The sequence below is a fragment of the Octopus bimaculoides genome, chromosome 5, assembly GCF_046866305.1.
Source record: "Octopus bimaculoides isolate indiv1 chromosome 5, ASM4686630v1, whole genome shotgun sequence".
Lineage (NCBI taxonomy): Eukaryota > Metazoa > Mollusca > Cephalopoda > Octopoda > Octopodidae > Octopus > Octopus bimaculoides.
The window spans coordinates 122318270-122344783 of NC_142932.1; the positions used below are offsets into that span (position 1 = coordinate 122318270).

A 26514-nucleotide genomic window follows, 5' to 3' on the forward strand; every position below is an offset into this window, starting at 1 on the left:
ACTCGCTTCGAAAGACCAAGAACTGGTATCGGCAGCTTTCAGACGGCGCAACATGATGGCCTCTACTTTGACTGCTAGGTTTTTGTTGTAACATGATGAATAAAGCAAATAAGCTACCAAAATATTGCAAAGCTTTTGGCTCAACGTAATAAAAAGATATACAAACAGAATAAACAATGAACTTTTACATGTATCAAATTGGCTGAGAGCAAATATCTTATCATTCGGCATCTCAAGAAGTAAATATCACTTTTTAAGTGTCATCAGAGACACATTTTCCTGGAATTAGTCCCGCAGCTTCAATTTGACAGTAATAGAATAAATTCTGATTAATTAAAATTTTTATTTCTTATTAATTTAAATTTCTATGTATGATCATTGGTAAGATGCTTAAATGGAAACGACATAGTGATGTAACCTGTTGGTGATTACTCAGTACAAATGGTGTTGTATCTTGCGTGATAAATTATTTTCCCGTGGTTGTGGCAAGCTTGCCAACCACATGGTTCTGGGTTCAGTCCCATTGCGTGACACCTTGAACAAGTGTCTTCTTTTAGAGCTATCGACAGACCAAAGTGAGTGGATTTGGTAGACGCAAACTGAGAGAAGCCCGTCATGTGTGTGTGTGTGTGTGTGTGTGTCTGTCTGTGTCTCTGTGTGTGCCAACACTGCTTGATAACCAGTGTTGGTGTGTTTACATACCCGTAACTTAGCGGTTCGGCAAACGAGACCGATTCAATAAGTATCAGGCTTAAGAAAAAGACTAAGTCCTGGAGGCGGTTTTTTCGACTAAAACCCTTCAAGGCGGTGCCCTCCAGAATGGCCACAGTCAAATAAATGAAACAAATAAAAAAAATAAAAGGTAAAAGATAGATATGAATTCCAGAACATATTTCAAGCACTTATTAGTTACCATCTTAACTATGGTATTATTTGGTAAGAATATCATTCTAGCGTAAGGATAAGCCATTTCAGATTTTGGTTTAATCAACTCTGCGATGTTTTGATTGAGTTGAAGTAGTTGGAAAGAACAGAAGTCGCGTTGAGATTTTAAATGCAAAAATATTTATTTTCCTCGTTAACAGATTATATATTGTCGTTACTACGAACGACAAAGAGAATATGTTTACATCCAGTGAAATAGTCCAACGTTTTTTTATGAGATATTACTACTGTCGAGAATGACACACATTTGCGTACATGCTTATAAAATCAAAAGACAACGACTTTCAGAAACATTTTTTCATGATCAGAATCACTGAAGCATGGAATAAACTACTCGCTTCAGTTGTTAGCTTCAGTTGTTAGCTTCAGTTGTTAACTACACCCTTCAAAACTTTCTGAAATCCGCCAACACCTGTTAGCATTTTTTTCTTGTCTTTTTTTTTTTTTTTTTTTTTTTTTATGTAGTGCGCCTAACCACTTTACACAATTTCCTCCATTATATCATTATTTTAACTGCTGCGTCACTTCGCAGCTAGCCGGTTAAAAGAGAGCACCACAGCTGCTATTCTATTTTATAGTTTGTGACTCACCAAGAAAAATAGGTGTGAGAAATAACTTGCTAATAAAATCCTCTTCGCCAGATATATGAGCGGTCAGACGTTTGATCGAATTGCGTTAATGTTGTTTAGCTGATTCTGTACTGGATACAGTGTTCCGGGTTCGATTTCTAAGTATTTTGGGGCTGCGAAATATTCCTGCTACTCTACTAAAGCGTAAAATTTACAGATACCTGAGATTAGTTTTAGAGTTACAAAACTTGAATATGGATGTATCTATCTTTGCACTGATCATATAAGTGTTTTAAAATCTTTAAAAATGTATAGACTTGTACATTTCGAATGTTGCAATAATTTTCGTTTTAGAATTCTGCCTAAACTTCAGATGATTCTGAGGTTACCAAACAATCGTGAAAAAGTTAAATACCCATTTATACCTGAGGCACAAAGCGTTCACAGAATTCATGCATATTTGCAATCATTTCCAAAACCTGATAAGCTAAACTCACTGTAAAACGCCGATAGTTGCCATTGTTGAATTGGTTTGTAGAAACAGAAAGTCGAGTGCCGTCAATGTAGAGAAGAGTTTAATGGGTATGGATATGGTGGTATGATATTTAGACCGTGCGTTGTGTCATTTGAAAGCCAATTACAAACGTTGAGTAACAATTATTTTTACAGGAATATATCACCATATTTACATAATTATATAGGTGCTTGCCAGAGACACAGAGTAGTTCGTAGATACTTTAATACCTGAAATGAATAGCTTCGTGCAAAAGGCGGGAAAATACTCACTTTTTCATAGTCGTCGATTCCTTTAACCAAGGAAGTTAGTCTACTTAAGGAATTGTTATATGTGGCCGCACACATAGCGTCTTCGACCACCTCTAGGCCTCTCTGGCTGTGCTTGCCCACGTTCTATATATAACCCTTGTTCACGAGAGAAAATCCATAGAACATTCTGTAATACGGGTTATGTGCAAGTTATGTGATGAACTTTTATTGCTTTCTTTTGCTAATTCCGCCCCTACCACCTTTTTACGCGTAGGAATTTAATAAAAAGTTTGCTTCCCAACCATATGATTTTACTTTCAAATCCTACCGCCTGGCACCTTGGGTGTCTTCTACTATAGCCTCGACCCGACCAAAGTGTTGTGAGGAAATTTGATAGAAACTGAAAGAAACACATCAAATATATATATATATATATTTATTTAATTTGTTAGACTAGAAATTCATCAAGGCGGTGCTGCAGCATGGCCGCAGTTTAATGCCTAAAACAAGTAAAGGATAAAAGATACATTGCCATGAAATTCACGAGCGTAAATGCGAAAAACAAACGCCATATGCTGAGGTTTCTTTTGCCTTAAAAGAACTACCTTTACGGCCCAAGAATTTAGACACCAACAGTAGCCAAGAATCGAACTCACTGAAGGCAGTGATGCTTACTTTGAGGATAAAGACGCATATCATGAAAGTCAGCATCACTGTCTTCAGGGAGTTCGATTCTTGGCTACTGTTGACCTTATTAATCTGGAAGCACTACTCTCTTTTACTCTTTTACTTGTTTCAGTCATTTGACTGCGGCCATGCTGGAGCACCACCTTTAGTCGAGCAAATCGACCCCAGGACTTATTCTTTGTAAGCCTAGTACTTATTCTATCGGTCTATTTTGCCGAACCGCTAAGTGACGAGGACCTAAACACACCAGCATCGGTTGTCAAGCAATGCTAGGGGGACAAACACAGATACACAAACACACACATATATATATATATATATATATATATATATATATATATATATATATATATATATATATATATAGCGGTTCGGCAAAAGAGACCGAAAGAATAAGTACTAGGCTTCCAAAGAATAAGTCCTGGGGTCGATTTGCTCGACTAAAGGCGGTGCTCCAGCATGGCCACAGTCAAATGACTGAAACAAGTAAAAGAGTAAAAGAGTATATATATGTGTGTGTGTGTGTGTGTGTGTATATACATATGTACACGACGGGCTTCTTTCAGTTTCCGTCTACCAAATCCACTCACAAGGCATTGGGCGGCCCGAGGCTATAGTAGAAGACACTTGTCCAAGGTGCCACGCGGTGGGACTGAACCCGGAACTATGTGGTTCGTCAGCAAGCTACTTACCACACAGCCACTCCTACGCACTAATTATTATTATTTTTTTTTTAAACCAAAGATTTTAACCATTCTGCTATTTCTGTTGAAACGTCCTTCGTTTGATTCAATTAACTTTGGAAATAATGAAAGATTTAGTAAAATAACTCAGGTGCAGGAGTGGCTGTGTGGTAAGTAGCTTGCTTACCAACCACATGGTTCCGGGTTCATTCCCATTGCATGGCACCTTGCGCAAGTGTCTTCTACTATAGCCACGGGCTGATCAAAGCCTTGTTAGTGGATTTGGTAGATGGAAACTGAAAGAAGCCCGTCGTATATATGTATATATATATATGTATGTATGTGTGTGTATATGTTTGTGTGTCTGTGTTTGTCCCCACAACATTGCTTGACAACCGATGGTGGTGTGTTTACGTCCCCGTAACTTAGCGGTTCGGCAAAGAGACCGATAGAATAAGTACTATGCTTACAAAGAATAAGTCCTGGGGTCGATTTGCTCGACTAAAAGGCGGTGCTCCAGCATGGCCGCAGTCAAATGACTGAAACAAGTAAAAGAGTATTAAGCTGTTGTAAGGTAGCGAGCTAGCAGTATCGTTAACACGACGGACAGAATGCTTAGCAGTATTCCCTCTGTCTTTACGTTCTGAGTTCAAATTGCGCCAAGATCGACTTTAGCCTTTCATCCTTTCGGAGTCGATGAAGTAAGTAGCAGTTGAGCAGTGGGTTCAACGTAATCAACTATCCCTCTCTCCCTGAAATTGCTGGCCTTGTGCCAAATTTGAAATCATTATAAATATGGCGTTTGGAACATGACATGAAATTTTGATGTAAGATTTTGAGCATACTTATGTGCAGAAGTGGCTGTGTGCTAAGTAGCTTGCTTACCAACCACATGTTTCCGAGTTCAGTCTCATTGCATGGCACCTTGGGCAAGTGTCTTTTACAATAGCCTCGGGTCGATCAAAGCCTTGTGAGTGGGTTTGGTAGACGGAAACTGAAAGAAGCCCGTCGTATTTATATATATATATATATATATATATATATATATATGTACACACACACATATATAGTGTGTATGCGTGTCTGTGTTCGTCCCCCACCATTGCTTGACAACCGATGCTGGTGTGTTTACGTACCCGTAACTTTGCGGTTCGTCAAAAGAGGCCGATAGAATAAGCACTAGGCTTACAAAGTATGTCCTGGGGTCGATTTGTTCGACTAAAGGCAGTGCTCCAGCATGGTCAAATGACTTATACAAATAAAAGAGTAAACTTATACAATAGTTGTGCAATACCGTTTTGCATATTGTGAGAGGATTGTGTGTAATGTCCACAGTTCTGTTAATGTGTAGGTTATTGTTTAGCCTCAAGTCAATAAAGATAAATAAATGCAATCAAACTGTGACCATCCCATCTTTTTCTCTGTCCGGAACTACGCTATCCAATGTGTATCTCCTTTCTTTAGAAGGTGGAGATTTGATGTCATTTCTAGCATGTCGGTCTGGTGACTGCATAAAGGCTCCCTCTTCGACTCATTATTTAGTGTATCGGGTGTCTCAACTCTGAAACATGATTACAACCCAGAGTTGCTGAAAAGGCTGTTTGGTGGAAAACAAAATATTTCTCCTCGTAGAAACAGGGAAGGAAATGGTGAGGAGTAACCATTCTCATGTTCATTCGAGGACCTTCGTGAGATTGGAGCAGTGGTTCTCAACCTTTTCAATATACGGGACCAGACCCAAAACATGGATTTTCCTTTTTGCGCGCGGACCAGAAAAAGTAAAACACAAGTCAATTAAAGGAAACTTTATTAAATATAGAAGGAAGACAGTCAGGGACTGTCGGAAAGATACTTGAGGGCCGCATGCAGCCTTGGAAACCGCGGTTGAGAACCGCTAGATTGGAGAATAGAGAATTTAAAATAAGGTTCAAAGTAATGAAGTCAGAGTTGAGTTTGAACTTAAAAGGTTATTTGGAAGAAAACAGGGGCTGAGGAGAGTCGAGACAGATTTAGCTTTCATCAATTTCCCAAAATATGCAGTTCTCGTTAACAAGACCAGAGAGACGCAATTGCATCTTTATCTTTTACTTGTTTCAATCATTAGACTGCAACCATGCTGGAGTACCACCTTGAAGAATTTTTAGTCGAATAAATCGACCTCAGTATTTCTTAAAGCCTGATACTTAATTAATCCCTGCTAAGTTACGGGGACGTAAACACACCAACACCGGTTGTCAAGAGGGAGTGGGGGACAAACAGAGACACAAAGATACACACATATAATATATAAATGTGGAAGGAACCTGTGGAAGAGGTAGACCCAGGAAGACATGGGGCGAGGTGGTGAAACACGATCATCGAATGTCGGGTCTCACGGAGGCGATGACAAGTGATCGAGACCTTTGGCGATTTGTTGTGCTTGAGAAGACCTGTCAAGCCAAGTGACATCATAGTCATGGCCCGTGCCGATGACACGTCAGAAGCAGCACTACACTCTTGCAGTGGTTGGCGTTAGGAAGTGCATTCAGAGGTAGAAACCAAGCCAAGTCAGACTGGAACCTGGTACAGCTCTCTGGTTTACCAGTTCTAGTCAAACCCATGCCAGCATGGAAAACGGACGTTAAATAAGGATGATTGTGATGGCTATAGATGCGACGGGCTTCTTTCGGTTACAAGTCAAGTAATTCCACTCACAAGGCTTTGGTCGGCCTGCAGTTATACTATGAGACATTTGTCCAGAGTGTCACGCAATGAGACTGAATCCGAAACCATGAGGTTGGGAAACAAGCTTCTTACCACAAACCCATACCTGTCCCTAACCATAAATTTGCAGGTACACCACAATCATTAAATCAACCAGGTACACCACAATCATTAAATCAACCAGGTACACCACAATCATTAAATCAACCAGGTACACCACAATCATTAAATCAACCAGGTACACCACAATCATTAAATCAACCTCAGCATTTGACTTGACTTAAAATCAATATTAAAATAAAAGGCAATTAATCACAACAGGAATTTTACGGAAGCAAAAATACTAAAATATTTCCAAGACATTTTACCTGGCAATTTATCAACTTTGCTCTTTCCTAGCTTCATGATTTCTGACATTGAGAGAAGGGGACAAATCTGTAGAATACAATTACATTCAGCTGAATCGACACTGACCCAACTACTGTAGATGTAAGCCAGGATTTACACATAGATTATTAAGGGATGAAACGGCTATCAGCACTTCCCTTTCTACCATTCCATCACTGTGCCATAATTCTTACGATATAGGAGGACCCCCAATGAAAGAGTCTGCCAATAGTGTGAAAGATATCTAAAGCAACAAGATTCCTCTAACGTAGTTATCCAACTGGTTCGCACATGAGTTTGAAGTCTTCTTGGAATGGCCAGCACCAGATATTCTTTGGTCAATCCTCTTATCCTATTCTCCTTCTTCTCGTGTCCAGGTTATTGCAGTCTTTCATGCAGTGGCTAAAAGGTGCAAAATTCGACCTACCAGGTAAAACCAAGACAGTACCATGTTTTTCAGTGGCTGAGATTTGCTTAATGGCTTTATTTTTATACCTAATTCTATATAATTAGGTGAATTGCGAAAACGTTTCATTGAAATTGTTGTTGGAATGTACTAAGCTATTTGGCAACCTTAACAACCATACAAAACTATTACATTATATAGCCAGTATATCAGTACTAATGCTTGCTGTTGCCCAGATCTTCTGCACAACCTAAAAAGGAACCTGTTTCGCCACCTCTGTTTATCAAATCATTTTCAATGCCTTCATATTGATAACACTGCCCAGGCAGAAATAATTAACCACATCCTCCACTCAGCTCCTATTCTTGCTAAGCTGTAAAATATCACCAAAAGCCAGGTCAGAAAGCTTTTCCATTTCCCTCCACTGCAGTCTTCCCATTGTTTACGTTCTTCTTTATAAAATCAACAAAACCTGCAGGAAGAGAATCGGCTAGAAGCTGGAACTTTCACAGACACCAGTAATGGAGACTAAAGGTGCCATTACAGTATTTCACATGATGCAGCAACAGCTACAGTTTTTGTACAGAACCTTAATGTTGAGGTAATGCTGCTGGATACCATGTGCTTGGACAATTTTCAATAGGGGTTCACAGAAGTTCATGAAGTTCACTGACAGGGCTTACTTTATGCAATGTGATAAGTTTTCTAAGTGCCAGAGTAGCTGAAATGAAATCTAGCTGGCAGAATTGCCTCAATATTCCCTGTCAAATTTTGTTCAATAAATCAATATGTAGAAGGTTTTCTCTAATATGGAGAGTAATAAAATTACCAGCTGCTGCAGTTGACCATTTTTTAATTTTTTTTAAAGGCTTCTAACTGACTGCCCTTCGCCAATCAGACAAGATTTGCAGCTGTTGAGCAAGTCTCATACTTAATTTTGCCAAGAAGCACAATACAATGGTTGTAGTCATCATCATCGTCATTTAACATCCGTTTTCAATGCAAGCATGAGATGAACAGTTGAAGGAGCTGACAAGCTGCACTAGGCTCTAATTGTCTGCCTTGTATGGCTAGATGCCCTTCCTAACGCCAGAATGCACAGGGTGCTTTTTATGTGGAACTTGCACCAGCAGGGTCACCAAGTGAGTTATAAGACAAAGACCTCTTAGCTGAGAGAGGGAGTGGAAGTGAGGTAAGGTGAGCCAGGTAAGAGGTAAACTTTCCAATTAATGAACATATGGGTAGTAATAGTCCCACACATCAAATTTTCCCCCAGTAAGCAAATTACAGTTGATTACTGAAGATATGAAAAACACTAGACATCTCTTCATCTAGCCGTCCGAGTCTGTATTTCATTATTTGCTTAACATTAAGCAACAAGTAAAATTACAAAATATGAAAAAAAATATCTAAGTTAAAAATAGAAACTTGAAAAAAGAAATGGAAAGTGAATAAAAACAAATACAATTCGAGCCAATTAAACTTTGACCTAGTAAATTTTAATGAAGACAATGTGCAGCTTTCACAGGTTTTTTCTTCAAGAGGAGATAAATGTATAAAATAAAAATATTTAAAATAAAAAAAAAAAAAATTTCATTCTTTTGTTGAATAAATAGCCATACACACATGTATATGAAGATATCTGCTACTACAAGTTCTTTCTCACATTCCTTGTTGTTATTGTGTTCGCTTGATTTCTGCAACACAACAGACAACTTGTGTGTGCATGGGAAGCATGAGAGTGTGTGTGATTCATCTGCAGGCAATTGAAGCAACACACATACACACACACACACACACACACGTACGCACACATATACACACACGTGCACACACACACACACGCGCATACAGACAAAAACAAATCCATTAATCTTAGTCTCTGAACCGGTAGAGAAAAGGCAGAAGGTTGTCAGTCCTTTGACAATTCTATAGAATTATCTCTGAGTTACTTAGGGGAAGTTTAAAAAAAAAAAAAAAAAAAAAAAAAAAAACAGTTATTGTCCAGTGGTGTACATGAGTGAAGTGAAGTGATGCTGAATATAGCTTTGGTCAGAAAGTGCTGTACATCAAAGTGGCAGTACCAGTCAAAGAATCTACCAGAGGCTTTTTGAAGAATTTTATTAATGAATGTTGATAGGAGTTGGAGGATTTTTTTTTGTTTATTTAAAATTTTTTTTAAAGATTAACTGCTTTTGCTGTTGTGTAAGTACTACCACACAGTCAAAGCTAATTGCAATGGAGGTAGTGGTGACAATAGGTGTCTGAAAGTATGGCATGTATTAAACATGCATATGAAGGATAGTTGGAGGGGGGAGAGAGAGAGAGAGAGAAAGAGAGGGACCTCTGTCATACTCCACTCTCAATGACGATAAGAATGACGTCCCATGTAGTGGTTGTAGTGACCAATATAAGGCATCGACTGGTTGTGGTGGCCATAGTGAGAATAAGGCCGATGATATGAGTTTTGACTGTATGGAGAGGACTGCATTCGCTGACCATAACGCCACTGCAATGACAAAAGAAAAACAAAACATCAGTACAATATTCTTCAAAAATTTTCAACAAAATACGAATGCAAATTTCCGTCACAAAGACAATGGTTCATAACTGAATAATTCTTCTAGGAACATTGGGCAACTGCAAAATGATATAACATTGTTGTGAGTGGATTTAGTGTATGGAAACTGGTTTATTTATTTATTTATTTATATATATATATATATATATATATATATATATATATATATATCGTCGTCGTTTAACATCTGCTTTCCATGCTAGCATGGGTTGGATGATTTGACTGAGGACTGGTGAAACCAGATGGCTACACCAAGCTCCAATCTGATTTGGCAGAGTATCTACAGCTGGATGCCCTTCCTAACGCCAACCACTCAGAGAGTGTAGTGGGTGCTTTTACGTGTCACCTGCACGAAGGCCAGTCAGGCGGTACTGGCAACGGCCATGCTCATCTCGCTCGAGAAACCTCATGTGTCACCCGCACAAGAGCCATCCCAGGGGCACTGGCAACGATCCCACTTGAAAGATTTCATGTGTCGCCCGCACATGAGCCAGTCCAGGGGCACTGGCAACGATCCCGCTCAAAACATTTCATGTGTCACCCGCACAAGAGCCAGTCCAGAGGCACTGGCAACGATCTCTCTCGAAAGATTTCATGTGTCGCCGGCACATGAGCCAGTCCAGGGGCACCGGCAACGATCTCGCTCGAAAAACCTCATGTGTCACCCGCACAAAAGCCAGCCCAGGGGCACCGGCAACGATCTCACTCGAATGAATTCATGTGTCGCCCGCACATGAGCCAGTCCAGGGGCACTGGCAACGATCCCGCTCGAAAGATTTCATGTGTCGCTCGCACATGAGCCAGTCCAGGGGCACTGGCAACGATCCCGCTCGAAAGATTTCATGTGTCGCCCGCACATGAGCCAGTCCAGGGGCACTGGCAACGATCTCGCTCGAAAAACCTCATGTGTCACCCGCACAAGAGCCGGCCCAGGGGCACCGGCAACGATCCCGCTCGAAAGATTTCATGTGTCGCACGCACATGAGCCAGTTCAGGGGCACTGGCAACGATCCCGCTTGAAAGATTTCATGTGTCGCCTGCACATGGGCCAGTCCAGGAGCACTGGCAACGATCCCGCTCGAAAGATTTCATGTGTCGCCCGCACATGAGCCAGTCCAGGGGCACTGGCAACGATCCCGCTCGAAAGATTTCATGTGTCGCTCGCACATGAGCCAGTCCAGGGGCACTGGCAACGATCCCGCTCGAAAGATTTCATGTGTTGCCCGCACATGGGCCAGTCCAGGAGCACTGGCAACGATCTCGCTCGAAAGATATCATGTGTCGCCCGCACATGGGCCAGTCCAGGTGCACTGGCAACGATCTCGCTCGAAAGATATCATGTGTCGCCCGCACATGAGCCAGTCCAGGGGCACCGGCAACGATCTCGCTCGAAAAACCTCATGTGTCACCCGCACAAGAGCCGGCCCAGGGGCACCGGCAACGATCCCGCTCGAAAGATTTCATGTGTCACCCGCACAAGAGCCGGCCCAGGGGCACCGGCAACAATCTCGCTCGAAAGATTTCATGTGTCACCCGCACATGAGCCAGTCCAGGGGCACTGGCAACGATCCCGCTCGAAAGATTTCATGTGTTGCCTGCACATGGGCCAGTCCAGGAGCACTGGCAACGATCTCGCTCGAAAATCCTACGACGGCCCCACACAAAGCCAGTTCAGGGGCACGGCAACGATCTATTTCTATTTCACTTGCCTCAACAGGTCTTCGCAAGTGGGGTTTAGTGTCTAATTTTAATTTAACTTGATTTCGATTTCACTTGCCTCAACAGGTCTTCACAAGCGGAATTTAGTGTCCACTGAAGGAAGGAAGGTACGCATAAGTGTACTGGCTGGGCCTTAGATTTAGGTCTCACTTGGCTTGCCGGGTCTTCTCGAGCACAGTATATTTCCAAAGGTCTCGGTCAGAAGTCATCGCCTCGGTGAGGCCCAATGTTTGAAGGTCGTGCCTTACCACCTCATCCCAGGTCTTCCTGGGCCTACCTCTTCCACAGGCTCCCTCAACCGCTAAGGTATAGCCAGCCCACTTATGCATACCTTTCCTCCTTTGGACACAAAACCCCGCCTGCAAAGACCTGTTGAGGCAAGTGGAATCAAAATCGAATCTGAACCAAATTTGATGACTGGCACCCGTGCCAGTGGAGCGCTAACAGCACAATCCGAGTGGGATCACTGCCAGAGCAGGGGTCTCGCTCCCATGCCGGTGGCACGTAAAAAGCACCATTTAAGCAAGATCGTTTCCAGCTTCGCCTTACTGGCACCTGTGCCAGTGTCATGTGAACAAAACATTGGACTGACTCCTGTACAGGTGGCATGTAAAAAAACACCATTTGAGCATGGCCGTTGCCCATACCCCTGGACTGGCCCTCGTTCCAGTGGCACGCAAAAAGCACCTACTACACTCTCAGAGTGGCTGGCGCCAGGAAGGGCATCCAGCCGCAGAAACGCTGCCAGATCGGATTGGAGTCTGGTGCAGTCATCCGGTTCGCCAGTCCCCAGGCAAATCTTCCAACTCAAGCTAGCATGGAAATCGGACGTTAAATGATGATGATGGTGATGATGATGATGGTGATGATGATGATGATATATATTCATATAGGCATATATATATATCTTAACCCTTTCGTTACCATATTTCTAACCAAATTACACCCCTTATGTGTTTAAATTTAGGCTGGTTTCATTAAACAACTCTAACTTTTTTATTTATCAACAAATGAATGTGATTTTTGGAAGATAATTTAATGAAAGGTTCTCAACCAATTCTATACCAAAATTTTTGTCACAAAGTGACTTTAATTACAGGTAAATTCAACAAAATATAAAATTATTTAAATTTTTGTTCAAACATCGCTATAGAAAATGGGTTATTAGCTAATATTCAATTGGGTATACAACAAAATATTATTATAGAAGAGTTGTGCACATTACTGGATTTATTACTGTCTCTTTTGCCAGTATAAAATTAAAATCCAGAGCAGTACCCAGTATTTGATTCACAAATCTTTTCCAAACTTTGATCCCCCATTCTGTGCGCTTTCCTGGCATATACTGTCGAAAACGCACTCGGCCTTTATAGCCCACCATATCCTCATCTATAAACTGTTTTATATGTGCTTTGAACACAGTCAATGAGGGGTCTTATTTTAAATAAGGGATCAAAGTCTGGTTTTCCACGTACTGGTGTACTGCTCGTGTCTCTTACATGTAGATATTGAGTCAATTTAAAAAACCGTATCCTCGTCATTATACTTGAGACATATTCGTCTTCAAAGGGTTCATCACTACTCCAGTAATTTGTTATTCTAGGTAACTTTCTAATGCCCATAATAATATTTATGGCAAAATATGTTTTAATTTCATTCAAGTTTATGGGAAACCACAAACTATCCTTTTTTACGCTTTGTTTACATTTAGCGTAACGGTTTGTTTCCGCCGTAATCAATTCAAATAGGCACATTGGAAAAACAAAAAGAAATAGTCTAAAGCTTTACTCTCCTGGGTAAGACTGTGACTTGGTCCAGTTTCTTCAGAAAAATCACTGAAAGAAGGAGTTTTTAAATTTTCACTCCATTCAGGTACTAATTCATTCTCTTTATCGCTATCATCGGAGCTCTCGGATTCACTGCTTTCATTTTCGGAAAATGAAACCTCAGATTCATTATCAAATACCACGTGCTTTTTTTTTCGGTTACAGAGTTAGATTTATCAAGGTCTTCAACGGAAAATCCTTCGAATTCTGACTCGCTGCTTGACAGAATAAAATTCGTATCCATTTTTTTGTCAGGATTACAAATTTTGAAAACACAACAGGAACAAATTTGGAAAAAAATCTCCCAAAATTCACAAAATTAAAAAACCACGTTGATCGTCGTACAAAACTATAGCTGAACTGTTTACACAAATAATCACGTGTTTTCACGAATGTACTAACGAGATTTGCTCGGATATTCTCATTTAAATATGAATAGGTGATTACGGGCAGTTTTGGGCGGCTTGGTCACATGAACCAAAATTTTTTTCGGGCAGCTTTGGGCGGTTTGGTAACAAAAGGGTTAATATATAAATCTGAAATTGTGTGTTTGTGTGAAGCCTTTTTGAATGTTTATAGAAATCCACATTTTCCACTTTTTCGTAAAAATTTTTACATCAATGGAATTTTCTCGATCTGAACTTTCCAGTGCAGTAATTAGATTTTTAAAATTCCGTTTACTTTGTGTGATTTAAGGGAGATTTGGCTGTTGTTTCTAGCAACTTTTATATTTCATCCCTTCTACCTGGAACACCATTCTTACACACGCGCTCAACATAAAAATATAGAGAGTAAGAGTAAAAGAGGGAAAGGGAGAGAGAAAATGATACATACAACGTCATAGATTAAACTTTCATCCCAGTATTCTTTACCTATTTTTCATAACATAGATACGTAAAAACACACACAACCACACATACATGACCTGTGACAACAACATACACATTGTTCTCAATCTCTATTCATTTCTCCCCCTCTTCCTCTCTCGCTCTCTCAAACGTATACACTTGCAAGTAAACAATCATTCACATCGTGGTATATTTACAAAACATTGATGGCATAACTACAGAGTTGTATCCCCCAACTTTGGAAGGTCATAACTTTCATAAAAATGAATATTTTTTAATGAACTTTTCTATGCATATATTGTTTATTATGTAGATTCCAAATATACAACAATTTTCGGTGAAAGTGTTTTGGAAGGGGGTGGGGTACAATATTCGGAAATTCCACTTAAATTTCTCTTAACTTCCAGGAAAATGAATATTTTTTCATGAAATTTTGTACAAATGTACCTTGACGTATGTACATTTCAAGCATGTAGGAATTTTGAAGGAAACAACTGCAGGTTATTTTTGAGAAGTGTTCCCCACTCGGTGGTGTTTCGGAGCAAGTCGTCCATATTTGTTTCATTTTTCTCTATTATGTGCTTATGTGCACCCTTAGATTTCTAATGAAGTAATAGGCAGTGAAGAGAAGCAGTCATAAGAAAACTTTTAACTACCCCTATTCCTTTCTCTCCCCCTCTCTACCTCTTCCTCTCTCGCACTCTCAAAAGCATACACGTGCAAGTACACAATCATTCAGTAAAATATAACTCATGTTCGTCAATGTTTTGTAAATTTACCACGATTTCCACTAGGGTGTTAGGGTTAGGGTTTAGGATTAATGTTACGGTTACGTTTTTTAGAGTCAGGGTTAGGGTTTAGGGTTAGTGTTAGGGCTAGTGTTAGGATTAGGTTTAGGATTGGGTAATCGTGCGGGTGTTAATCTGAAAAATTACAGATATGTGAAAAGTACCGACCGTGCCATCTATTATAACTTTTGTTGTTCTGTTTAATATATACATAGATTATGCCTCCAAAGAAGAGAGTTTGCTGGGGAAAGACAGCAATCGGTTTAAAATGACAGCCACACACTGCAGCAATTCACCACATTCCAGTAGCTACTTTGAACATAATGCAAAATGGTGCATCAACACCTTCTGCCCAATCTGATAGAATTCTGGCAAAACTGTTTAGCAACAGATCGCCAGCAATTGCTTCATCACAAATTGCCATCCTAGCTCCTGTGAAAAGGGATTACCCTGCTATGTATAATCAGGGCAGCGCAAAAAGTTGTTTTGCACAAGCATTTCTATAGCCAATAACACGGATGAAATTTACGTATGCTTAATAATTTTACGCAAAACAGCCTTCAGACTTTCCCTATTAATTTCATCGCCTTTTGAATTATGAACATATTTACAACATAAGGGTTTTTTCGTTGTAAGGCTTTCTTTTTTAGTTGATTTTCAGCTAGCAAGACATATCGTAGATGGCATAATAAGTCACACCTGGACAAGGTCGGGTTATACTGTTAGTATATATATATATATATATATATATATATATATATACACATAAATATACATACATATCATCATCATTGTTTAACGTCCGCTTTCCATGCCAGCATGGGTTGGACGATTTGACTGAGGACTGGTGAAACCGGATGGCAACACCAGGCTCCAATCTAATTTGGCAGAGTTTCTACAGCTGGATGCCCTTCCTAACGCCAACCACTCAGAGAGTGTAGTGGGTGCTTTTACGTGTCACCCGCACGAAAACGGCCACGCTCGAAATGGTGTCTTTTATGTGCCACCCGCACAGGCCAGTTCAGGGGCACTGGCAACGATCTCACTCGAAAATCCTACGGGAGCCAGTCAGGCGGTACTGGCAACAGCCACGCTCAAAATGGTGCATCTCATGTGCCACCCGCACAAGAGCCAGTCCAGGGGCACTGGCAACGATCTTACTTGGCTTGCCGGGTCTTCTCACGCACAGCACATTTCCAAAGGTCTCGGTCAGTAGTCATCGCCTCGGTGAGGCCCAATGTACGAAGGTCTTGCCTCACCACCTCAGCCCAGGTCTTCCTGGGCCTACCTCTTCCACGGATTCCCTCAACTGTTAGGGTGTGGCACTTTTTCACGCAGCTATCCTCATCCATTCTCACCACATGTCCATACCAGCGCAATCGTCTCTCTTGCACACCACAACTGATGCTTCTAATGTTCAGCTTTTCTCTCAAGATACTTACACTCTGACGGGTATTCATATATATATATATATATATATATATATATATATATATATACACACATAAATATACATACACATATATATATATATATATATATATATATATATATATATATATATATATATATATATATATATATACACATAAATATATATATAGGCACAGGAGTGGCTGTGTGGTAAGTAGCTTGCTTACCAACCACATGGTTCTGGGTTCATTCCCTGGGCAAGTGTCTTCTACTATAGCCTTGGGCCGACCAAGAAAATCTTGTACCTGTGTTCTTTGCCTGTATGTATATATATATATATATGTGTGTGTGTGTGTGTGTGTGTGTGTGTGTGTGTGTGTGTGTCGTTGCTGTTATGTTAAACTGCCATATGTCCAAATTTGGCCAAATGCAGTTTTTACAATATTTATTTTTGCTTGCAATAGCTAGTTCTTTTAGTCAAATTATTGTACCTCCAGCTGCTTCAGTTTCCAAGATATTAAAAATTGTCAAAGTGTAGTACAACAGTTTTTTTGCTTTGGAATGGTGAAACTATTTTTTCGTATTCTGAAAAGCAATGTTTTGGACTTACGACACTTTTACATAATAAGCAATGACATATGCATGCATATGTATGAATGTGTGTATGTTTGTGTCTGTTCTCCTGCACAGCATGTGATAGTTGTAAAGTGATTGTCACTATCATACAAGATGTGTCACACATTTTCAATATTCTGCAAGGGCAGGTCTGATTATAAGGTAATATGACACTAAGCAACAAAAGTTTTGCTACTATTAGACAAAATGGTGCAATCTGCAATCATTTTTGCTCTAGCACATCATGTTTTTGCGCTATCATTATTATACTGCTATCAAAATTACAATAATGTGAAAATTCATGATAAATAAAATAAATGTTATGTTAAGCATAAATTACCGTTATTTGGTATAAGAACAATAGCAACTAGGTGGACAAGTAATTCTAAGACCAATAAAACACAAAACAAAAGTGTAAAGTGAATATTATTAATTCTATGGTTTTCAAAAATAGCTTTGGTGTCTTCTTTTAGGCCTATGTTGCATGTTCGTTTCTCGTTCTAAAAACCAGCAGTAGTCCGTCAGCATGTTTGGTATAAGTCTGGCACTGTAGCAGCTTTCTAGCTCTCTGATTTCTTGATGAAATCGTTCACCATTCTCATTTCTTACATCACCCATATTGGGTGGAAAAAAGTCAAGATAAGAGTGGAGAAAATGAATTTTTAGAGACATTCTTGCCCCAAGTTGCTTATAAGCTTTCAAAAAATCATTCACAATTGCAACGTAGTTAGATGATCTTCATTTCCCAAAAAATTTTCTACAGGAGAAACAAACTTTTCCCAAGCAGTTTTCTCTACTGGGCTTAATTTTTCTTGAAAAAGCTCATCACAAATTATTGGGTGAATTTCCGGTCCATTAAAAACACCAGCTTTGGTCTTACTAGAAATAAATTTTTCACTGAGATATTTGAATCCTTCACCATCTTCATTCATGGCCTTAACAAATTCTTAAACAAGCCAAGTTTAATGTGTAAGAGAAAAAGGTAAATTTTCTGAGGGTCAACTAAAGGAATATATTTAACGTTGTATCTCCCTGGAGTGAAATCACTTCTCTTCGGCCACTCTTTGTGATGATAGTGATGCTTGTCATCTCTGCTGTTCCAAAGGTTCAAAAAGCACTGATGCTTTGTATACCCCACTTGCAACCCAAGAAGAAAACCAATAACTTTCCAAGTCCGTGCATATATTCCACTTGTGCTCAGAATATTTAATCAAGTGCAAAATTTTATCCATTGATTCATAAGTTTCCTTTAATCCTACAGCATGTGCAAATGGCATTGAAGATTTTTGGCTTTCTTTGCTGGAATCTATGAAGAGTCTCCATTCTTCAGGATTATGGCCGTACCCTATCTCACATAGGAGTCCTTCAACATCACAACGAAAACAGATACCATCCTTCTCCGTAAAAGATTCATGCATTTCTGTATGCCGTTTTTGAAAATACAAGCTTTTTACACCGTCATGTAAAAGATTCAATTGTTTCAACCTGGCGCCCAGTAGTTCTGACTTTTCTTTTGTTAAACCCAAGTCTGTATCTAAATCATTTAACCCAAGTTGACTTAATAAATGAGGAACTTTTGAAGATCCTGGTTCATCACAGTGATCTGCTGTATCACTCCGCATGCCTTCAATTGAAGTAGATGCAGTACTTTCTTCACTTAAACTATCTTTGAAAAAAGATGAAGGAGGTCCTGGAATAGGAATATTTTCAACAGCATGAGCAAATGATTTTAAAGCTGAAGGGCAATCTGGATAAACAATCTTGGATTTGTTCTTAGAGAAACCTGTGATGTTAATTAAGCAGAAATAACAATTGGAATGGTGGTTTGTTGGTTCGCACTATACCATTGGTACTGCAAATGGCATACTTTTCCGTTTACCATTCAGCCATTGGGTTAGTGCTATGTAGCAGTTTTTGCAACAAACATGAGGTGCCCGCAGTTTATCTTGGTCCCCAACTTTGCATCTAAAGTTAAACTTGTAATCATTTTAAAATTTCTTTGTAAGCTTATTTCTCTGATCTTTTAGTGTAAATTTTCCACACACGTAACGAAAGCTGTCCAGGTGATTAACACAAACTTTTCTGCTCATCATAACGCCATCCCATTTGAGTGAAAGATATTTTTGTTTACAGAAAAGAAAGTGGGGGAGGGTGTTGTTCCAGCAAAGCAATTTAAAAGAACTCACCTTCTCCTTGTTACGTTCATTGTGAAGTCGCTGAAAGTGATTTATTCCACTCTTGTACATATGGTTCAACCGCTGTTTTTTGATTTTTTTCACCTGTTTGAATAAATAGGATTGAATATAATTTTATTGAATTTAAAATAATAAAGACTGCTTGCATCAAAATTCCTTATTACTTCCTTGACTATCAAGCAAGAAAATTCACTGGAAGGACGAAAAAAAACAAAAAAAAACAAACAACTTATTACCAATGTAATCGGCGCAGGAGTGGCTGTGTGGTAAGTAGCTTGCTTACCAACCACATGGTTCCGGGTTCAGTCCCACTGCGTGGCACCTTGGGCAAGTGTCTTCTACTATAGCCTCGGGCTGACCAAAGCCTTGTGAGTGGATTTGGTAGACAGAAACTGAAAGAAGCCTGTCATATATATGTGTGTGTGTGTGTGTTTGTGTCTGTGTTTGCCCCCCCCCCCCCACATCGCTTGACAACTGATGGTGGTGTTTTTATGTCCCCGTAATCTAGCAGTTTGGCAAAAGAGACCGATAGACTAAGTACTTGGCTTCCAAAGAATAAAGTCCTGGGGTCGATTTGCTCGACTACAGGCGATGCTCCAGCATGGCCGCAGTCAAATGACTGAAACGAATAAAAGAGTAAGAGAGTAATCAATACTATCACCTCATGTAATTAACACTAATGGCTCAATTTCTTTTCTTTCTGATTCCTTCATACCATACAGCCTGTCCTTGTTAGTACAAGGGGTTCCTTGAATTTCTATTCCCTTCATCCCACTAAGTCGGTTCCATAAAGAGGACAAAATCAGCTGTGTCTAAAAGTTTGCAGTTACAATGATTGCTGTCATGAGTTTCAAAACCAAGAACAAAATAGTGAGAAAAAGAGACACACAGACAGACAGGTTTAACTTGAAACCCTCATCCTAATCCATCCATTGCTAAAATAATCTTATTTCTATTTTTGTGTCCCTATCATTACATTGCATTATTACAACCACAGAGAGTGATGAGGCACATCATCATCATTATCATCATCATCATTTAACATCTGTCTTCCATGCTGGCAAGAGCTGGATGGTTTGACAGGAGCTGGGAAGCCAGAGGATTGTACCAAACTCCACTGTCTGCTTTGGCATGTTTCTTACAGGCTGGAGTCCCTTCCTAATGCTAACCACTTTAGAGTGGACTGGATGCTTATCACATGGCATAAGCATCAGTGAGGTTAACTTTGGTATGGTTTTTTTTTTATGTTGGATGCCCTTCCTAACACCAACAAGTTTACAGAGTGAACTGGATACTCTTTACATAGCTCCAGCACTGGCACAGTCACTGAGTAACTTGCAAAACAAGGACCTTTTGGCTTTGTGCAAGATGATGAGAGGTTGGAGTTATAACAGAGCAGCAGAAACAAGTATCTTGCTAAAAAGGAGACAATAGTTACCCCAGTCAGAAGGAGACAGCAAACTAAGTCTTTTTTTTTTATTTCTTCTTTCAAATTAATGTTGAGCTGACATAATTAACAAATAATTTCTTCAGTTGATAAACTGGTTTTCAACAGAATTTATGGATTGTTCATTCATAATTTGTCCATGAACACAATATCTCAGTTTTATGATGATCTAGAAACTGAGTTCTTTAAACTTGGCAATAAATCACTTCTCAAACAATTCTGACAGCCAGTGCAATCTCACCTCTGTGTTGTCTTACAACTCCACTGCTATAAATATTAAATGTGGCACCTAAAGCAGGCAGTTTTATTTGAGAATATGTGCAACAAATAAATAAATATCAATGAAGAAAGAAATTATTTGGAAACTTGTTTGAATAAAGAAAACCAACTTACTTTTCCACGATCATAATCATCATTGTAATCATGTGACATGTACCGATCGTGCCGGCTCCTCTCACGTTCAAGTTGTTGATCAAGGAGAGATTTGCTACCATCCCAAGACATTACTGTAACAATATCAATAAAGCAATTCAGTTAAACAAGGCTTTTATCAAGCAGTTGTGTGTGTGTGTAAGACAGAAAATATAATCATATAGATGTCCAAGTACTTTTACTACAATATATGGTGGTGGTGGTTGTGGATTCATCATCATCATCATCATCACTTAATGTCTGTTGTCCATGCTGGCATAGGTTGGACGGTTTGACCAGGATGGGCAAGCTGGAAGGCTGTACCAGACTCCAGTCTGATTTGGTATAGTTTCTTATTTCTTTATTGCCCACAAGGGGCTAAACATAGAAGGGACAAACAAGGTCAGACAAAAGGATTAAGTCAATTACATCGACCCCAATGTGTAACTGGTACTTAATTTATCGACCCCGAAAGGATGAAAAGCAAAGTTGATCTTGGCGGAATTTGAATCAGAACGTAAAGACAGATGAAATACCGCTAAGCATTTCGCCCAGTGTGCTAATGTTTCTGCCAGCTCACCGCCTTATTGATTTGGCATAGTTTCTACGGCTGGATGGCCCTTCTTAATGTCAACCACTCCGAGAGTGCAATGGGTGCTTTTATGTGCCATTTGCATGACAGCAGTATCTGCCACAACTACAATTTCACTTGATTTGATAAGTCTCCTCGAGCACGGCATAATGCCAAAGGTCTCGGACATTTGTCATTGCCTTCGTGAGGCACAACACTTGAAAGGTGCTCTTCACATGCCACCAGCATCAGCCACTTCTCCCCTGTGAGGCCCAACACTCGAAAGGTGCTTTTCAAGTACCACAAGCATGAGTGCCAGTTACATGACACCAGCATGAGCCATGACTACAATTTCACTTGGCTTGACAGGTCTTCTCAAGCAAGGCATATCACCAAAGATCTCAGTCATTATCCATTGCCTCTGTGAGGCCCAACGTTCAAAGATCATGTTTCACCACCTCGTCCCATATTTTCCTGGGTCTACCTCTACCACAGGTTTCCTCCACAGAGATAAGCACTTCTTTACACAGCTGTCCTCGTCCATACGCAACACATGACCATACCAGCTCAGTCATCTCTCTTGCACACCACATCTGATGCCTCTTATTCCCAACTTTGCTCTCAAGATACTTATACTCCGTCGTACATATCCAGTGAAGCATACTAGCTTCATTTCTTCCAAGCCTATGAATGTCTTTGGCTGTCACAGCCCATGTTTCACAACCGTATAACATAGCTATTCGCACACAAACATCATACAGTCTGCCTTTCACTTTGAAGGAGAGGTCCTTTGTTGCCAGCAGAGGTAGGAGCTCTCTGAACTTTGCTCAGCCTATTCTTACTCTCACAGCTATGCTCTTAGAGCGTCCACCTCTACTACGAACTTGATCACCTAGATAACGAAAGTTATCTACTACTCCTGGCTTACTCCAGTGGCAGTTGAATCTATTTTCTATACATTTTTGGTGTTATTTTCCCAGTTAACCTTCCTCTGATATTGCTGCACCTCTTATGTGTCCAAAGCTTGCACTGAGTACATCTTCCAACATCTTTCCTACAGATTGAGGTGGGCCATCTAACTGAAGGGATTTGTGATTTGTTTGCTCTCCTACTTACTAAGACTTTGATTTTTACTAGATTAATTCTAAGGCCCTTTGATTCTAGGCCTTGCCTCCACACCTGAAATTTCTCTAGTTCAGGTGGTGATTAAGCTACAGGAAGAAGATCAGCATAGAGGAGCTCCCAAGGGAAGCCAGTCTTAAATTCCTGTTGTTGCCTGGAGGACTATGATGAACAAGAAGGGGCTGAGAACTGATCCTTATACCCTGAATTCCTCACTCTACTCATCGTTAACCTTCACCTTACTGACAGCATCCCTGTACATGGGTTGTACAGCTCTCACTAACCATTCATCTATCCTTAGTTTTCTCATTGACCACCAGATAAGGGACCCTGTCAAAGGCTTTCTCCATGTCAACGAAAGCCAAGTACAGGGGTTTATTTTTGGCTAGATATTTCTCCTGTAGCTGCCTAACTAGGAATATAGCATCAGTCTTGCTCCTGCCTGGCACAAATCCAAACTGCATCTCATCAACGCTAATTCTCTCCTTTATTAGTTGAGCTATGACCCTCTCCATGACTTTCATCACCTGGTCCAGCAGTTTGATGCTTCTGTAATTATTCCTATCTAAGGCATCACCTTTGACTTTGAAGCAGTTGACTGCTGCTGCTACACCAATCATTGAGTATGACTCCCTCGGGGACAATCTGGTTAACTATACAGTTGACTAGGCTATATCCTACTCTGCCAGATATTTTAAGCATCTCAGTGGCAATATCAGATGGGCCAGGAGCTTTCTCCTTAATTACTTTACCTACTAAGCTACTGTCAATTCAGAGAGCTGGTCCCTCAGTTGGGTCAATGTTTGGCAGACTCTCCTGCTTCCATTCATTTTCCACATCCATCAGTCTTTCATTCCAAGCTTCTTTCTTTGCAGAATCATTAAATGCAAGTGCACCATCATCTCTGCAGACACATTTCTTACCAACGACATTGCAATCTTCTCTCACACATTTTTTTTAAAAAAATCAATAGCACGTTGTTGGTTTTTTTTTTAATATTTATTGAAAGCATAATGTGCCTAGGGGTATGTTTGCTAAATGAGCTTTTTCCATTCTTAAGACAGTAGCAAGTGATTTGAGCAAAATTTTTCAGCTATTTCTACCAGGCTAGTGGCCATAAGTTTCCTCATGGGGTTTGTCCTTCAACATGTAAGCATGAGGCTAGTTCATATCACAATTACTATTTAACCCTTTGGCATCCAGATTACTTTATCAAATACAATCCTATCCTTATTTATTCATTATGTTTTAAATTAATTATGCAGTCTCACAGCTGCAAGATTTCAATATGATTATCTATTTTTAGAATGATGTTATAGCAGAGGCATGAGAGGCTAGATCTGTCTGCTTTGAACATGAAATAGGTAGAATATTTTGACCGGATATGACCAGTTTAAATGCTAAAGCCTTAAACTGTAATAGATGCCCACAACCCAACAAAAAACATTTTACAAGAACTCATCACAATATTGTATGTAGGGATCTGTCATACCATAGCGTTAGTCAATAATTAACTTGATCAATTTTCAGGAATTGGTGCAGCAAAATAAATCAATAATCTGTGTCACAGAACTAGAGCTTAGCACATTTTCTCCATTCCTTTTCTAAGGCATAAAGATACCAAGCACATCAAGATAATTCATGCCAACCAAGATATGACAATAACACACTCAAGCACCTAGTAGAGATAATACACATTATTCATTATCATCATTATTTATCGTCTGTTTTCTATGCTGGCATGGTTGGATGGTTTGACAGGAGCTGGCAAGCCAGAGAACTGTACCAGGCTTCAGTTGATTGTATTGGCATGGTTTCTACAGCTGTACACCTTTCTTAATGCTAACCACTTTACAGATTGTACTGGGTGCTTTATACATAGTGCCAGCACAGGTGCCTTTTACATGGCACCAAAATAGGTCCCCACTCCTGTTTAGCTAAGAAAAATGAGTAAAACTATATAATAACCACACGAGTATGATTCTTATACCTACCTAGATCAAAACTTATTTTTCTCCATCTTCCAATAATTCAATCATATCTAACTTCAAAATGATAAGTTTCAGATCATTGAGGATTCATTCAGATTGTGCTAGTCCACATAGAAAACACCCATGCTGGTGCCATACATACATATGTGTGTGTGTGTGTGTGTGTGTGTGTGTGTAGGAACCTATTTGTGTTCATATTTTACACCATACTTGGAACCTTCCTTCATCGGATCCGGAACTCAAAGTGGACAGTGAAACCGTATGCAGGAGTACGTCTGTGAATGATTTTTGCATATACATACGCAAAAATGCATGGTTGGCATGAGGAAGAGCATCCTCCTGTTGAGACCAAACTAATCAAGTTGCAAGCTGGCACAGCTCTCCAGTTTGCCGACTCTGGTCAAACCAGCCAACTCATGTCAGCATGGAGAACAGATGTGAAATGATGATGATCAACATCATTCACCATTATTACTTATGACCATTTTATTTTTTTAAGTGGCAAATGAGAAAATTAAATTATATTTCATTTCTCAGTATGCAAGTCCCAAAATAAGTAATAACAGTTGTTCTACTCGTTACCAATTGTCTTTTCAGCCAATTAGAGAGTCTCCATGCCAGTGGTTCTCAACCTGGGTCCATATAAGATTTTGTTAACATTTTTGTTATATTTCTACAATATGCAAATATTTTTTTTTTTTTTTTATAAAATCCCTAATATTTAATTATAAAAATAGGATTTTATTTAAAAAAACATTAAATGGGTGAGGGTCTAGCAGAGTAAAATAGGAATCAATGGTGTCCCTTGAGAAAATAGAGTTGAGACACTGCTCTATGCAGTCACTCAACCTGCTAGAAATAACAGTTAAATCTCATCCAATTGTACCAGGTTGTTTTGGAAAAGGGAGGAAACACTAGCTAATGCAGCCTAGCATGAGAAACAAAATACAAGATGGAAAGCCTTCGGTCCTAGGTCTACTCAAACAGAGCTTGTGATGAGTTGAACAACAACCAATTATTGTTTTTCAGAAATTATTTGGTGTTGATTTTTCTAGCTCACCACTGCAAGTCACAATTTCAGTGATTTGATAAAGATATCAGATTTTTTTTTAATATATATATATGGTTTTAATAAAAGGTAGTGAGCTGGCCGAATTGTCAGCATGCCAGGCATTTTTTGTCTGCCGCTATGTTCTGAGTTCAAATTCTGCCGGGGTCAACTTTCCTTTTCATCCTTTTGGAGGTCGATAAAATAAGTACCAGTTGCGTACTGGGGGTTGATCTAACTGACTGGCCCCCTTCCCAAAAATTTCAGGCCTTGTGCCCATAGTAGAAAGGATATAGTCTTAAGATTAAAAGTTATTTCATTTCTAAGATAATTCCTTACCTAAAAGCTGTACTGGCAAGACACATAGGGAGAGAAAAAATTATGATAATACAAATAGAAAACATTTTAATTCAATCACGAAACTATTCATCTCAAGATGTGTGTGTGTGTGTGTCCACTGTTCTTTCCTTCAAAACAATTAAGCTACATACGTACAAATGACGTGAATATGATTAAGAACAAGGGAAGTAACTGACTTTTTAGGAGCCTAAATTATGCTCGAAAAACTATTTTGTTTGGTCATTAACCATTTTTGTACCATGGACTAGTTTCCTGCAAGAGCAGGGAATCAGGCACATGAAACAATAAAAGCATAATGTACAGTTCAATTCTTACATATATAATACAAAAACGCTCTGCAGACTGCACGCAAATAAAATGAAATATCTTTTTATTTTTGCTTGTATAGCCCTGTATCAAATGATTTATAGCCTGGAACTGGTCCATGGCATAAC

General features: G+C 39.5%; 1 protein-coding gene across 4 annotated transcripts in view; it reads right to left on the reverse strand.

Annotated features, from left to right (window-relative positions):
- Window positions 1-8622: 8622 nt before the first annotated feature.
- The window catches only part of LOC106868704 (uncharacterized), a 91539-nt gene continuing 73647 nt past the window's right edge, over window positions 8623-26514 (reverse strand). For all 4 annotated transcript variants that reach the window (XM_089353033.1, XM_089353034.1, XM_089353036.1 and 1 more), the window contains 3 exons: window positions 20971-21083; window positions 19122-19214; window positions 8623-9654 (listed from right to left, as the gene is read on the reverse strand). In XM_089353033.1, the coding sequence (XP_089209159.1) occupies window positions 9508-9654; window positions 19122-19214; window positions 20971-21083 (353 nt within the window). In that variant the 3' untranslated portion in view covers window positions 8623-9507. The remainder of the gene's footprint in view (window positions 9655-19121; window positions 19215-20970; window positions 21084-26514) is intronic.